This window comes from Buceros rhinoceros, unplaced genomic scaffold (assembly GCF_000710305.1).
Source record: "Buceros rhinoceros silvestris isolate BGI_N320 unplaced genomic scaffold, ASM71030v1 scaffold3552, whole genome shotgun sequence".
In the NCBI taxonomy this organism is placed as follows: Eukaryota; Metazoa; Chordata; class Aves; order Bucerotiformes; family Bucerotidae; genus Buceros; species Buceros rhinoceros.
In genome coordinates this window covers 19,611-34,597 of record NW_010400499.1, presented here as the reverse complement: position 1 = coordinate 34,597, position 14,987 = coordinate 19,611, and the positions used below count along the sequence as shown (strand labels likewise).

At 42.5% G+C, this 14,987-nt stretch overlaps 1 protein-coding gene across 1 annotated transcript in view; it reads right to left on the bottom strand.

Moving 5' to 3' along the window:
* The window catches only part of LONRF2 (LON peptidase N-terminal domain and ring finger 2), a gene marked incomplete at its 5' end in the record, with an annotated part of 19,096 nt that overhangs the window by 1,858 nt on the left and 2,251 nt on the right, over positions 1 to 14,987 (bottom strand). Inside the window, 8 exons of the mRNA XM_010131868.1 lie at positions 1,315 to 1,477; positions 4,418 to 4,576; positions 5,391 to 5,512; positions 6,750 to 6,864; positions 7,208 to 7,304; positions 9,273 to 9,498; positions 9,965 to 10,126; positions 11,113 to 11,235. Of these exons, the coding sequence (XP_010130170.1) occupies positions 1,315 to 1,477; positions 4,418 to 4,576; positions 5,391 to 5,512; positions 6,750 to 6,864; positions 7,208 to 7,304; positions 9,273 to 9,498; positions 9,965 to 10,126; positions 11,113 to 11,235 (1,167 nt within the window). The remainder of the gene's footprint in view (positions 1 to 1,314; positions 1,478 to 4,417; positions 4,577 to 5,390; positions 5,513 to 6,749; positions 6,865 to 7,207; positions 7,305 to 9,272; positions 9,499 to 9,964; positions 10,127 to 11,112; positions 11,236 to 14,987) is intronic.

Here is a 14,987-nt window from a genome sequence, read left to right as displayed (position 1 = left end):
GGGGGGGCGGGGAGGTGTTTGGTTGGTGGTGTGTGATTTTTTCACCCTGTAATCTGTACACCCCAATAGTGTGATTCACTTGTGCTACTCCAATACACACCTGACTTAGCTGCTCTGTATGTCCTTTCACAGTCAATGACAAATACCTCTAGAGAGCATTTAACCTCATCTTAAGGTAGGTATCCAAGACAGAGCAGGTAAAATAGGCAGCTCTGGACTGAGATTTCTCGTCATCAAATATAATACGACTGTAGGGTCCTGAATTCAGATGTCAGCCTCTGAAGTGAGATAAGGTAAATCTCACTCTAGTTACGAAGAGGTAAGGTCTCTGGCAGCATCTACAAACTGCCTGGATACCTGTGTTCCACTACCCTTTGCTGGGGATTTAAACACAGCAGATCCCTGACTCTGAGCAGAAGCCTACCCACTCCAACCTTTCACACGGGGAGCCACCACATGATCTGCCTTTCCTGTCCTGGTGAACAACTACATCAACCTCGACAGGTGAAAAAAGCCATATTAAGACTATACAGACTTGCATTTCAACTATGAGTGTGTGCTGAAGAGCTGCATGACCAGACTGGACTTCTTCAATTAGTATGAGATTACTACTAAACTCAGTGTTAAGAGGGATCAGGATTTACAGACATGCTCTGAAGATGATCCAGGAAGTCATCATTAAGCACGGTCAAAAATCCACCCTTTGGCCAAGATCCATCGCAAGCACCTCACTCAATGCAGGTTTTACAAGAGGACTTGTTTTTAAACACTACTCCCCCCTCCCTGCAGTTCTGTGCTCTCGGCCAGCTCTGATGGATGCTTGCACAGGGTGGTTAACTACATGTTGCTAAGACCTCATTTTAAGAGCAGACTCCCACATTTGTTTAAGGATCTCTTCTGTAAATGAGAGCTCAGAGGTCATGTGAAGCCTGCCAACTGCCCGTTCAGTGAAAGAAGAGAATAGTCAGTTCTCTTACCAACAGGGGCATGTGCTCTTAAGATGGGTTTCAAGTCCATACCACTTTTAAAATACTACTCTGACCTCATCAACACATTATGGCAGACCTCATCACCTGAGCTACTTTGAGATCCATAAGGGAGTGCAACACTTCAAGCAGAGGTAATTATAAGGGCAGAAAGGAAGAAAGGGAAGGAAGAGACAAAGTTTGTTCCATGGTTTTCAAAACAGAGATTTAGTATTTATAATGATACTGGTTTATAATAATGCATAGCTAGCTTGAAATGCAACAAGGAAAGGCTATTTAAGTGAATCCAGCAATACATGGGTATGAATAACTTTGCACCATAGATCACCTTTTTATCTTCAAGATACTCGATGTTTGCTGTGTTATATCCATCTCGCTGGCCATGGCTTAAGACCCTAAAACGACGGACACCAACTGTATCAACAACTGAGCGCCCATCAGGAAAAAACTTTACGTCCCTGATCTCTAATATACAGCCATGATCTGCAAATCTGAAATGACAGAAGGGCATAAAAGTGGAAGTCATCAGCAAGTGTTTATACACATCAGGACAAATACTGGGCCTAATTCACCACTTCTTATTTGAAAGAGGATGCTGCTTTGGCAACAATATATTTCTGCTTATCCACAGAAGCCACACAACCCCCACCCTTTCTGCCTTCCCTCAGGAGTCCAGGGCAGCAGCATTTTCAGAGTGTACGGGAAGGGGCAGGAAACTAAACGGAACATGATTCATGCTAGGAGTTGCCAGCTGCTGATGGCAAATTCACCTGGTGTGCAAAGAAAACAAGATGGATAAAGGTACCATAAGGATGTCCAGAAACTGAGAAACAAATGCAGGGCTGTCCCCCTATTCCAAGGTGTAAGCAGAGGATTATAGGCTTTAGAAGGAAAAGATTTCTATATAGCAAGATTATTCTTGCACTTGTTTCCTTGAAGTTAAAAAAAACAACCCAACCCCCCCCCCCCACAAACACCACACAACCTCCCCCCAAACAAACCCAAAACACCCTTTTTAAAAAAACACATTAGTATCTGATACATTGGAAGAAGGCATAGGTTTTAATCACACCCAGGAAACAAACGTGCAACATTTTTACTTCAAATTACCAGGCCTACCTACTCTACATTTGTGCTGTAGCGAGTTCACAAGAGAGGCTGACTGCCCAATGACTCTTCACCGTGATATGCTGATCTGCCAGCATCTGCAGCTCTGCAATCTAGCCTACTGCTACGCAGGAGAACGCACAGTATCTATCTCAAGATACCGAATCCCTGCAGGGTCTGATAAATGTTTCATCAGGGAAACCCTTGTTTTACCAGGGCTTGGCCATTTCTTACAGAGTGATGAAGGAACTGTGACACTTTGGGGAAACAACTCCTGTTTCTACTCTGCCATTTGGGAGGGGGAAAAAACCCACTAACCACTGTTGACAACTGTTCTCTCCTAGCCATTGTACAGAAAAAAAACACAGGAAGAGCAAGAAGAGCACAGCTGCACATGACTGCTCTACTAGTAGGATTGCAAAAAGCGGTTTATTCATAGCAATATTAGACTAAACACTAGTTAAACAGCCACATAACAACTCTCTTGAATTACTGATTTTAGTGACATTCATACCGAATTTGGGAATTTTTCTAGAAGGGATGATTTTTTCTTTTTTGACATTCTTTTAGAAGTTACTTTTGGATAGAAAGTGGCTTTAAGCAAAGAGAGACTAGAAAACACCTAGAGATGGGTATAAAGTGTACCAACACATTAAATTTTACATTCTTCTCCCAGTTTTAACTTAAAATGGAGAAATAAAACAGAGGAAGATAATGAACTGAACACGTCTTGTCACTGTGTTTTTCAAGGGAGGTATGTATCCATGGTTTAGTAGATAAGACAAAACAATTTTCCCTGCTTTTTGTATTCCCAGTTGATTTTGCAATTTTGAATAAACAAAAGAAATTCTTTACTTGTGTAAGAAGCTACCACAGCCTGCCAGGTGTCTACAGATGAAAGCTTCCTGCACTTCAGTGTTTGACTTAAGTCACCATGCTTAAAATGTTAATTATTTTACTAACTCAAAGCAGACAGGACATAAAAATCTAACCATTCTGGCTACATTTTGAAGTAACCTTTATGACGCTATCTAATAAACTAATTGTTGCGTTTTGGGGATTGTAACCCCTTGGCCCTTTGTATTAGACCTGACTCCAAATACGATTGGCTCTTACACAAGCCTCACAGATGCAAAGGGAGTTTATCACCAGTGTCCCAGGTCATTTTGTCCTCACTCTTACAGGTACTTGCTTCCAGGAATTGGTAACAGGCCTGGAAGGGGCCATGGAGCATCAGCTGCTCTTGGAGCCTAATCTCCACTGAGTGCAGCACTGACACCATGCCAAATGGCATGAAGCACAGCCAGAGCTGACCAGGAGCTACAGCATCTCCTGTACTCTTACTGCCACTTTACTGCCATCCAGTCTGGGAGAAAAAACTCTGAACTGGACAAGGAAAGGCTGCCAAGCCCTGGTATGACTGTTCTCTCGGCTCCAGTGATGATCACTTACAAAAATGCTGCTCCTGAGGATGCTTGTCATCCATCCTACAGTCTACATTACGCCAACATATCTTCTCAAGTCAGCAACTGTTGATTACATCTCATAAGATAGACCTCTCTTACGACCACTTCATTTTTTTTCCCCACAGGTGTTGTCTTATCCCCTTCACCCAAAAACCTGTTACCTATAAAGGACTTAAAAACCTGAAGGTTTTCATAGAATCGTAGAGTAGTTTGGGTTAGAAGAGACCTTTTAAAGTTCATCTAGTACATCTCTGCTTAGGGAGCTGGAAACACACCAGTGTCAGAACGCACAAAAACGAATTAAAGGTAAGACCATATAGGAAGACTCACTGCAGATACTGTAAACATTGCAACACAGCAGTAAAGACAAACATCAAAATTCAACACTCAGCACCAAACTGAACTTTCAGCCAAGGATGTATTTCTTCTCATTGAAATGATACTACCTATGCAGGAAAGCTATGAAAGGTGGGGATTTTTCTTTTAGTATTATTTTTGCTTCTTAAAAACTGAGTAGACAGAGGAGCAACCTTATCTAGACAGACGCCTTTCACTAGAACAAATAGGCTACAAAGCTTTCCAACCATGATGACAATTCAGTGCTATTTTTGGAGCCTGTAGTAACAGGATGAGTTGTATTCTTGCTATCCATCCAACTGGGAAGCAATAAAAATTACATCTGTGTGTCAAAAGGAACATTTAAGGTACAAAACTAAGAGCCAGCAACTTTAGCACTGGTTCACGTAGGACTGGAAGCAACACCAGTGGTTTGAGTAGACAAGTATACTGTGCTGTGCTACTCCATCAGTGTCCCAGCAGCCTCTGCAATAACAGGACATTCTCAGCTCATCTCCTTACCCTTTTAATTCATCAGCTAAGCACATCCCAAATTGCTTGGTACCAGTTTCCATGCATCTTCTTATCATTAGACGATAACGAGGTTCAAAGACATGGAGTGGGCAAGGAATGGTAGGGAAGGCCATGGTACATACGAAGATGGGAACATCTTTATTCAAACTGTAAGATAAAAAAAAGTAGTTTAGCTTTTTTCTAGCTATTGCTATATCCAGCATAAACCTTTACTATGACACTAATTCCAGTGGTTTCCTTAGACTCATTCTTCATACACGTGTATCTGGTTGAGGTTTCTCATTTTTACAAGACAAATGTATTTCAGTACTCTTTCTGTTAATACATTAAGGAAGCAATCCCTACCTCTACTTTCACGTAAAAGGAAAAGTCAAGAAATAATAGCTGGTTTCCCAGATGCGTGCATTCTGACACACCTAGCTTAAATACACATCGCAAGATTTTGGTGCTAACTTCTCACAGTAATACAGTACCTAAGAAGTAGCCGTGTTCAAAGAAAGATGGTAGAGAATTGGCAAGCTCAGTAGAGCCCCTTAATTTTGAAGAAGTCCACTAATCCACTTAATTGCATATTTTATTTTTCTTTTTCATTGAGTTGTAATGCAAGATCCACAAGTCACTGACAAAACTGGATCCTTGAACTTCTCCTGATCTGAAGTATAACCCATTTATAATTTGAATTCTACTTCCAGAAAATCCCTATTTTAACTTTTAAAGCTATTATATTGTTTTGGAGGGAAAAAACAATCACTTTCATTTTAAGAATATTGTTGTGTGTCTCTATCATCCATGCATATTGTTATTTGTTTATCTGCAACATGTCAAAACCACAAAACCTCTGGCAGGTTTATTTACAAATTCACTCATTTTGTGCATTTTCATAAGCAAATGAAGCTTCCTCAGTAATTTACACTGAAAAATACATTTTATAACAGCTGTCACTGGTAAAAAGAGAGCCTACTTTGACAATTCCTTCATTTCTTCCTCATAAACTTTCTTCCTTTCAGATAATTCCTCTGGCAAGTAACGGACTATCAGTTCTTCTGTAAGGACGGTCTTCTTGTAAGTTCTGCTTGCCAGAAACTGCAAGGAAGAGTCAACTCCTAAGTCTGATAATGTGAAGTCAGGTAACATCTCTTCCTCCCAACCCATCCCCTTTCTACGGCCCAGCAGCACAATTAGTCAGGATTGTACTGATTCCTCCTCCTTTCCAGACTTCAGGCATCAAAACTTCCACTTCACGATACATGGTTCAACCCAGTGTCTATTTAACCATAACCCCACGCCAAATTTGTGTCAAGACAAGACAGTCTCTCCTCACTTTTGCAGAAGATAAATATATTCTTTTCACCCAGAGCTGCCAGGTTACTGGCAAGAAGTACTCCAAGTACAAGACATGTTAAGTCTGCTGGAGCAGAAGCGCTAACCAAGGAATGACCATTCCTTATTCACTGCAGGTAGATAATACAAACTAGAGATGCACTATGAACAGGGTTATGGCTAGAACTTCCCAGCATAAGCCTGATGTGTATTCCTTTAAGCACCAGCAAAGGCCACTTATCTTCCAAGGAATGACAAAATACATTCTGCAGCAAAAGCAGTCTGTCCACAGCTTGATGCTGGGGGTACTACTGTGTTGTTCCGGTTTCTTACAATTGCTCTGCATTGGAAGGGTCCTTTAAAGGTCATCCAGTCCAGTCCCACTGCAATGACATCTTCAACTACATCAGGCTGCTCAGAGCCCCATACAACATGACCCTGAATGTCTCCAGAGGCAGGGCATCGACCAGCTCTCTGGGCAACCCGTTCAGTGTTTCACCACCCTCACCGTAAAAAATTTCCTCCTTATATCTAGTCTGAATTTCCTCTCTTCTAGTTTAAAACCATTACCCCTTGTCCTATCACAACAGGCCCTGCCAAAAAGACTGTCCACATCTTTTTCACAGGTCCCCTTTAAATAATGAAAGGCCGCAATAAGATCTCCCCAGATCTCCTCTTCTCCAGGCTGAAGAACCTCAACTCTCTCGGCCTTTCTTCGTAGCAGAGGTGCTCCATCCCTCTGACAATCTTTGTGGCCCTCCTCTGGACCTTCTCCAAGAGGTCCACGTCTTTCCTGTGTTGAGGACTCCAGAGCTGGACATAGTACTCCAGGTGAAGTCTAACCAGAGGGGAGTGGAGGGGCAGAATCACCTCCCTTGACCTGTTAGCCATTCTTCTTTTGATGCAGCTTGCAAGTAGAGCACAGAAAGTCTCCACATAGATGCTTTCAGAAAAACACACTGTTGTGCATTTTTGTTAATTAGGACAAGGACATACTTACTTCTGACAGCTTTTCTTTGCAGAGAGGGCAATGTGGATTATGGTCAAGGCAACGCTCAAGGCATTTGAGGCAAAAGGTGTGTCCACAGGGAGTGGTAACGGGTTCGTAGAACAATCTGAACATGAAAACATGAAACAAAAAAGCTAAGCTGCCAACACAAAAAATGCAGATTCCCAAACTGTCAGAAGGAGTGACAAGACCTAGCCCTCTCTTCCTTTCTTGCTTTCGTATAAAGCACAGGTGACAGTTTTATCTAAGGCTATAAAAGAGATTTTCATTTTTAGAAGTAGTAAACAACAGAGAATACATAATGGAGAAAACCACATCTGTAAACATTCACCAGATGCGAAGTTCAGTCATGATTTAGACATTCTCTGACATGAGTCTCTTCTGACACCACAAAAACTTTTTTCAGAAGCTAGAAAGCCTTTCTGGTCAAATAGTCGCTGCAGTCGTACCTCATGCAGAGGGAACACTCAAAGTCCGACGCATCCACCAGAGTTGTTGGTATTTCACTTGAAGTGATGGCAGTGTTTTCAGGTAAAACATCTGCATCTAAGTAGTTAAAAAGAGGATTATAGTAAATATTTTAGTAATACTGCAATTTCAGATGTTGTTTGTTTTTCCATAAAGAACCTAATTTATCCTTTTTTTTTGAAATTTTGTTCCAAGCAAACATATTTTCCATGGAAGCTTTAGACTTTCTGGCAGGAAATGTTTTGGAGAGCAGAGGATTATGTCTATGGCCAGAGAAAGCATTTCAGAGCTGAAGACCCATGATTTGCTTCTCTAGAAATGGTTGTTGTTTCTTTTTTTCAAGTCTAGTTTTTAAAATACTCTGCAATTGCTTTCCCACCACCATCACCACTCCCACATCAGCCAGGCCAGATGTTTGAAAGTACATTAAGTCCAGAATTTAATTTGTTTACACACAGTCAAACTATTCATCAGTGTTTATTATAGATTTCTCAGCAGGGGTAATTTTTCTTACAAGTATAAAAAAAGCTTACATTCTTCTAGTCTAGGCTGCTGTGCAAATCTCAAGTTTCAGACAGCTTAAAGTTAAAGAACTACTGGAGTTGCACTAGCGCACAATGATTTCACTAACTCAGCACTCTGCAAACACAGAAGCAAAACACTTCACTTAAAATTCTGCTCATCCTGGATTTTTGGGGGTGGTATATATCCCTGTAGTTAACATGCTTAAAGGGTAAGGTCTTCAAATTTCACAGCAGCAGCATTTGAGCTGATAGCTCTTGAGCTTAAGCTTCTGAGGACATTTATACAAGCAAATTCTGCAACTTTTTACAATCCACATCTTTGTTGCTCAGTGATGAGTTGCAACAGAGCTATGAATGCTGCCTTTATGTCCTTTTAATTAATCAAAAATTCTTGACAGTTTTTAAAAAAAAGCTCAGCTTTTAATGTTAAGTTAAAACACTATGATGTTTTGTTAAAGGATAACTTCTGCTCAGCATCTGGTATATCTCTAGCAGACGGGACAGGGGAGAGGGCACTGGTGCTGAGTGGCCTACAAAGAAAAACAGTGTTATCTTTAACCTACATCTCACATGTTAGCATTTAGTAATAGCAAGAATTTAACTGTATTAATGTAACATGGCATTGGGATACAGCACAAACCAGAAATTAATGGTTATGTGTAAAACCAATCTCTGGCCTTCACTGTGAAGATACAGGCAGGTCAGATTTCACAATCTATTTACTGAGTCTGCAATTCAGAGACAAGTACAGGGTTTTTCCCTTCACAACAAAGTGATCAGACACTGGCCATACATTGATCATTTGCAGAGGGAGCAGACAGCCAGCAGCACTTGAAGACTTTTAATATTTCAAGGCAGGAGTCAGGTTTGTCAAGGAGGTGTAGGTTTTTTTTCCTTTAAAGGAAAAAATGCACACCAGTATGGCAGCATTCTCCAAGTCCTTTTTAACAAAGCACTTCACTACTCAGTGCAATATATTGCCTTCAGCATTTTTATCCTGGAGTACTGAAACTCCAAAAGCACTCTGGAGGTCTTTGTTAGAAGCTTGAGAAGTATTACCAATTGTAAGCACAGCTACCAAGTGACAGAAAACTGGGGGGGCTTATCGCCCTTCAAAACGCTCCTTTGTTTGCTTGGCAAGTTTAATGTAAAGTTGCATGTGATTATTTCTGATGCCAGTTAAAGATTAGTTTCCAGGCTTACTGCATCTTTCCTTCATATAGAAGAACAACAAAGTTCAGCTATACCTCTGAGACTTAGAAAATGGAAACAGCACCAGCAACAAAGACTGAACTATTAGTGGATTACACGTTGGAAGTGGCCCATTTAAGAAAGAAAAATAAGTGTTCATTGAATGATTTGAAACTGCTCTGGAATAAGGTAAGTAGGCTGTTACAGCAGAAACAGACACACCAGACAACAAAATTTTATTCCAGTAGGGAATGCTTCATTGACACCTAGAAAAAGGAAGGAAGAAGTTCATGGTGTGTGCAAAAGAAATTCCCTAAGCCACAACACAAACCTTTTTTAGGAATCTTATTGGGGACATCCAAGTTTTGTAAATCTCTCATATCACTGGACAGCTTTCTTTTTAAGCCAACCCCAGGTAAACTGGAGAGAATAGCTCCCAAAGACTTCTTGTTGTCTTCAAAATAGAGATCCAGAACATGATGGGAAACAGGAGAATCAGTGCTTCTAAATACATCAGATTCTTGGGACGGGGTTTTTGTTAACCTGAACACAGTATCCTAAAAAAATTAAGAACAATTATATACAGGATGAGACAATTTTGCTTTGTTTTTTCTATTAGTTGCAAACAACAGCAATAGATTGATGTCCCTGCAGTGAGTTTAGCAAGGGAGAAAGGTCCATATCAAAGACGACCACTCTCCAGTTGTATGAAATAAGGCCACTTCTCTCTCTACAGCTCCTGTCTCTAGCAATCATGTTTCCGTCTATCCTGCATGGAAAGAAAACACCCACGAATATCACTGACCCCACACGAAGGCATCACATTGTGTTCTAAAGAAAGAGTTTCATTCTTTTATTCTTCTGAGGAAGTAGATCCCAACAAGAGATCCAACAGCAACGGAGGAAAGAGGCTTACCATGAAAGTAATTGCCTACATGAGTGCAGACCAAGACAATGCCACACGGATCAGACAGACCCTTGTGTTACTTCTGGTATTTTTATGTTGAATGGTTTTTACTTTACCTTTGAGGACCCAGCAACAGAGCTATCTTCCACAGCTGACTGTGTGTTTATGCTACTCAGAAACGCAGGTTTCAATCTTGTATGGGACGTTCGACTAGAGAAAGGTGCTGTTAGACTATCATGCACATTTTCAAAGGCTGGGAAAAACATCTCACACATTATCTAGTCAATTAGAGAGAGAAAAAAAGAAAAATAATCATTACAACATAGATATTTATGTTTGTATGAACACAGCTACACAAACTTCACAGCTTCTGGATGCCAAGAAGATTGCAACAATGAGGACATTCTGCTCACAGGAAAACTGAATGGCAGTCCCCATCACAACGAGAGACACACCCCAAGGTGCTCTTCTGGTGTCCAACTCCCTTCTCTCCAGGCTTTTGCTCCCCAAGATCACCTGGTGTGGCAGTCCGCTGCATCCTCCTCCTGTCCCTGTCTCCACTCCGACCCTCAAACCCCTGCCTCCAGAAGTCTTCTGCTACCATAATCAGAGCTGTGTTTAAACAGTCCTCATGCTCTGCATTCATCTCCTCTATCTCAAGCACATTTCACTCCTGCCTAAAAGCTGTGTAGAGCCTGTTCCCCTTCTCACCAGTTCCCACCAAGGGCCCTTCCAAATCCCGTTTTCTTTTTATAAAGAGTGCCTGTGTGGACAGTCATGGAGAACCTGACGATGGTTGGTTAGCACTAAGTGTGTCTAACTTCTTATAAGGGACAAACTGCTATAGAAACCACAGGATTTTTCCAGGACAAGGCAGCACGCAGCATCCCCTCTCAATTCTCTGCCACCTCTCACTTAAAAGTGGTTTTCTGATGGGCACTAAAATTAGCAGCCTTGAGCCTACAAAATCCAGGCATACTCAAGCCCAGCTGACATAATTCCCCAATGTAATCCAGAAATGACAGCAACCAAACATGCAGATTTGCAGTGAAATCCACAAATATACAATCCCTCTGGTTGAGGCATCAATCAAACTGAAGAAGCACCTCGCACAGCATAATGCTAATAAGGTTTATTAGAGCATCTACTGAATCAACTTATCTTTTGGCTGTTTACTATCACCTGAAATACCATGAATTTTACTTGGCTGCAGGAGTAAGAGCACCATTACGGCCATGAAGCAGCCAGTAAACACACGTTGTACCTTTTGGGCTTCTTTCTTCATTGAGCTCCATTCAGGATTTAAGGCAACACAATAGAGAAATTCCTTCAATGCTTCCTCAGTCCTTTCCAATCCAGAAAGAGCTTTTGCTTTCACATAATGGCCCTGTTCACACAAAGGAAATGTACAAATCTAAAGATCATTTCTGAAGTGGCAGCAAGACACCAGCAAACTAACTTGGAAGTTCACACTGTTCTGCAGGTGAAAAATAAGATGCTTTTTGGGTGACAACCTCTTTGACAGACATGACTGAAGGAAAGTCAGTCCCTTTTGCTGAAAGAAGATCCCCCAGGAACCCACTGCTGCATTATCCCCTGCCAAAGGCACCGCTCTCATCACGGGGACCTGCTGCAGAGTGAGGAGGGGTATTTTTCTTCTGGGGACTGAGACTACTACATATCCCACTGGGCTTGATATCCCAGAGAACTATTTCACATATCAGGGTCAACTTAACAGTACTGAAGCTGCACGGGAAAGCCAGCGGCATGGGTGAGGCTGGAAGCAGCAGCTGAGGGAGCGAAAGATTTTAGGTTCAGGACACTTTCACTTCTCCTGGGTGTCTTACCAGGGCAGGGATGATTTTTCACCTTTTTTTTTTTTGCTAAAGGTGCCAACAACATTATGAATTTATCGATGCTTAACTTCAAACCTTTTAGATCATCCTACTTCTCCAACGTCCTAGAGTAACACATCCATAGCCAAGAGGTATGGCAGTCAGCCTGGGGACAAGTCCCACTTTACTTTTTACTGGTAGTGAAAGAGGAACGCCTCACCTCTGAATTTCCCCACAGATACCAATTTGCAGTGCAAGTCTGACTAGGAAATTACTCCCTTAACAATTAAAAGAAACTAAGAGTGCAAATACACATTTGCCTCTTGCTTATTAGACAGAAGTGTGCTCTGCAAGTCCACTTCTGATGCACATGATTATCCCTAAGCTGTGTTGAAAGTACAATTTCACTAGTCTAAGAGACTGGTTAGATAAGCAGATACACTTTTCTATTCAATTAAAAGCAAAAACATTCAGAATCACACAACCTTCCTGAGCAGGTGCCTCCCTCAGTCTTTCAATATAACCCTTTAAGTCAAGGCTCATTAAGATCTTTGCCTTACTTCTACCAGGAAAAAGAAGACTTGTACCAAAAGCAAGTAACAGGCTCTGTGTAGGACAGGTTAATTAACATGTCATTTCATGACCTGAACAAGAAGTCTCAGTACACAACATCTCAAGATGAGATGTATTTTTCTTTTCCTAATTGCTGTAATGAGAGGGGTACTGTGAGGCCTGATTCTGACCTTATCTTGACACTTGCACAGTCCATGTAAAAACTTTAAGAGAGGTCCTAAAATCACTGTCAAGATTACTCCACTGGACTGGGAAGGCTAAAAGGTTGTCTGGCCTCATCCTTCAGGGCCACAAGAGTAATATCCTCATGCAAGATGCAAGAGAGGACTGAGCTGGGCTGTCTATGGACAAAATACCTGAAGATCCAACAACAGAAGTGAGGGACAGGGATTATAGGCACTTGCACTTCAGAGATTACCACTGCCACCTTCCCTTTCCTATTTTCACATGGCTGTATCAAGCATTGGCTTGAAGAGCAAGATCCAGGCCAGACCTTGTGCAGCAGGCAGAACGCAGGCTATGAATGCAGTTTCTATCCGTCACGTGCAAGTACAACTGGAAACTTCTCCCTGACCTAGAGAGTGCAAGGACCTGGGCTTCAGAGCAACTGAAAAGAAACCTACTTGTCTTTTGCTCTGGTAACTGCAGTGTACCCAAGAGCTTCACCAGTAACTCAGTGAGCCATTATATTTCAGTTATCAATAAGCCATCATCAAGCTCTGCCTAGGGAGGATGAAGAACGAGTTGAGAGTTTATGGGTGAGAAGGTAGGGGGACCTGAAAGTGTTGGTTAATATTCAAGCACTACTTCCTCCAAGCTCAAGATCAGTGCATTCCTATGAATAAGAAATCAAGCAAAGGAGGCAGGAGACCTCCATGGATGAGCAAGAAGCTTAAATGGAAAACCTCAAATGGAAGAAAGAAGTTTAAAGTATGTGGGAAAAGGGGCTGGCCACTTGGGAAGAATACAGGAATGCTGTTAAGAGTATACAGGGATGCAACAAGGAAGGCTAAGGGCCCCCTGGAGTTAAATCTGGCATGAGATGCCAAACACAACAAGAGCAGCTTCTTCAAGTACTTCAGTAGCAAGACAAAGAATAAGGAAAATGTGGGCCCTCTGCTGAACAAAGTGGGTGCTGGAGGATACAGAGAAAGCAGAATTGCTGAATGCCTTCTGTGCTTCAGTCTTTACTGCTAAGGTTGGCCTTTCGGAATCTCAGAACCTGGAGGTTAAGAGAGGAAGTCTGGAGGAAGAAAGACTGTCTGTTGGTCAAAGAGGATTGGGTTAGAAATCCCTCAGGCAAACTGGCCACCCACAGATCCATGGGCTCCCATGGGAAGCACCCACAAGTGCTGAGGGAGCTGGCAGATGTTACTGACAAGCCACTCTCCACCATCTTTGAAAGGTCATGAAGAATAGGAGTGGTGTCCGAGGACTGGAGGAAACTATGTGACTCCAGTCTTCAAAAAGGGCAAGAAGGAAAACCCAGGAAACTACGGGACAGTGATGAACAGCTCATTCTGGGTGTCATCTCTAAGCATGTGGATGAAAAAAAAGGTTATCAGGAGTGGTCAGCATGAATTCATCAAGGGAAAATCATATTTGACCAATCTGATAACTGTCTATGGTGTCATAACTGGCTGGGTAAATGAGAGGAGAGCAGTAGATGGTGTCTGCCTTGTCTTCAGCATGGTTTCTGACACTGTCTCCTGTAACATCCTCATAATGAAGCTTAGGAAGCGTGGGTTAGATAAGTGGACGGTGAAGTGGATCAAGAACTGGCTGAATACAGAACTCAGAGCGTTGTGGTCAGTGGCACAGAGTCCAGCTGGAGGCCTGTAGCTAGCAGTGTTCCCCAGGGATCAGTACTGGGTCCGCTGCTGTCTGACGTACTCATCAACGACCTGGATGAAGGGACAGAGTGTACCCTCAACAGGTTTGTTGATGATACAAAACTGGAAGGAGTGGTTGACACACCAGAAGGCTGTGCTGCCCTTCAGCGAGACCTGGACAGGCTGGGGCGTTGGGGGGAGGGGGACCTTATGAAGTTCAGCAAGGGCAAGTGTAGAGTCCTGTGCCTGGGGAGGAATTAACTTCATGCAGCAGTACAGGTAAGGCGTTGTGTTGCTGGAAAGGAGCTCTGCAGAGAACCACCTGTGTGTGCTGGTGGACAGCAAGTTAACCCTAAGCCAGCAACGTGCCCTTGTGGCCAAGAAGGCCAATGGTATCTTGGGGTGCATTAAGAACAGTGGCCAGCAGGTCAAGGAGGGTTTTCCTCCCCCTCTACTCTGCCATAGTGAGGCCATATCTGGAGACTGTGTCCAGTTTTGGGCTCACTAGTTCAAGAGAGACAAGGAACTGCTGGAGAGAGTTCAGTGGAGTATGAAGATGATTAAAGGATGAAGCATCTCTTCCAGGAGGAGGACTAGGGAAGTGATTGTCTCCTTGTACTCAGCACTGATGAGGCCACACCTTGAATACTGCATCCAGTTTTGGGTCCCTCACTTCACATTGAGGTGCTGGAGCATGTCCAAAGAAGGACAACAAAGTTGGTGAAGGGTCTAGAGAACAAGCGCTGAGGAGCAGCTGACAGAATTGGGGTTGTTTAGTCTGGAGAAGAGGGGGCTCAGGGGAGGTTTCATCGCTCTCTACAACTACCTGAAAGGAGGCTGTAGTGAGGCTGGGGTCTGTCTTTTCTCCGACATAGCAACTGACAGGATGAGAGGAGAAA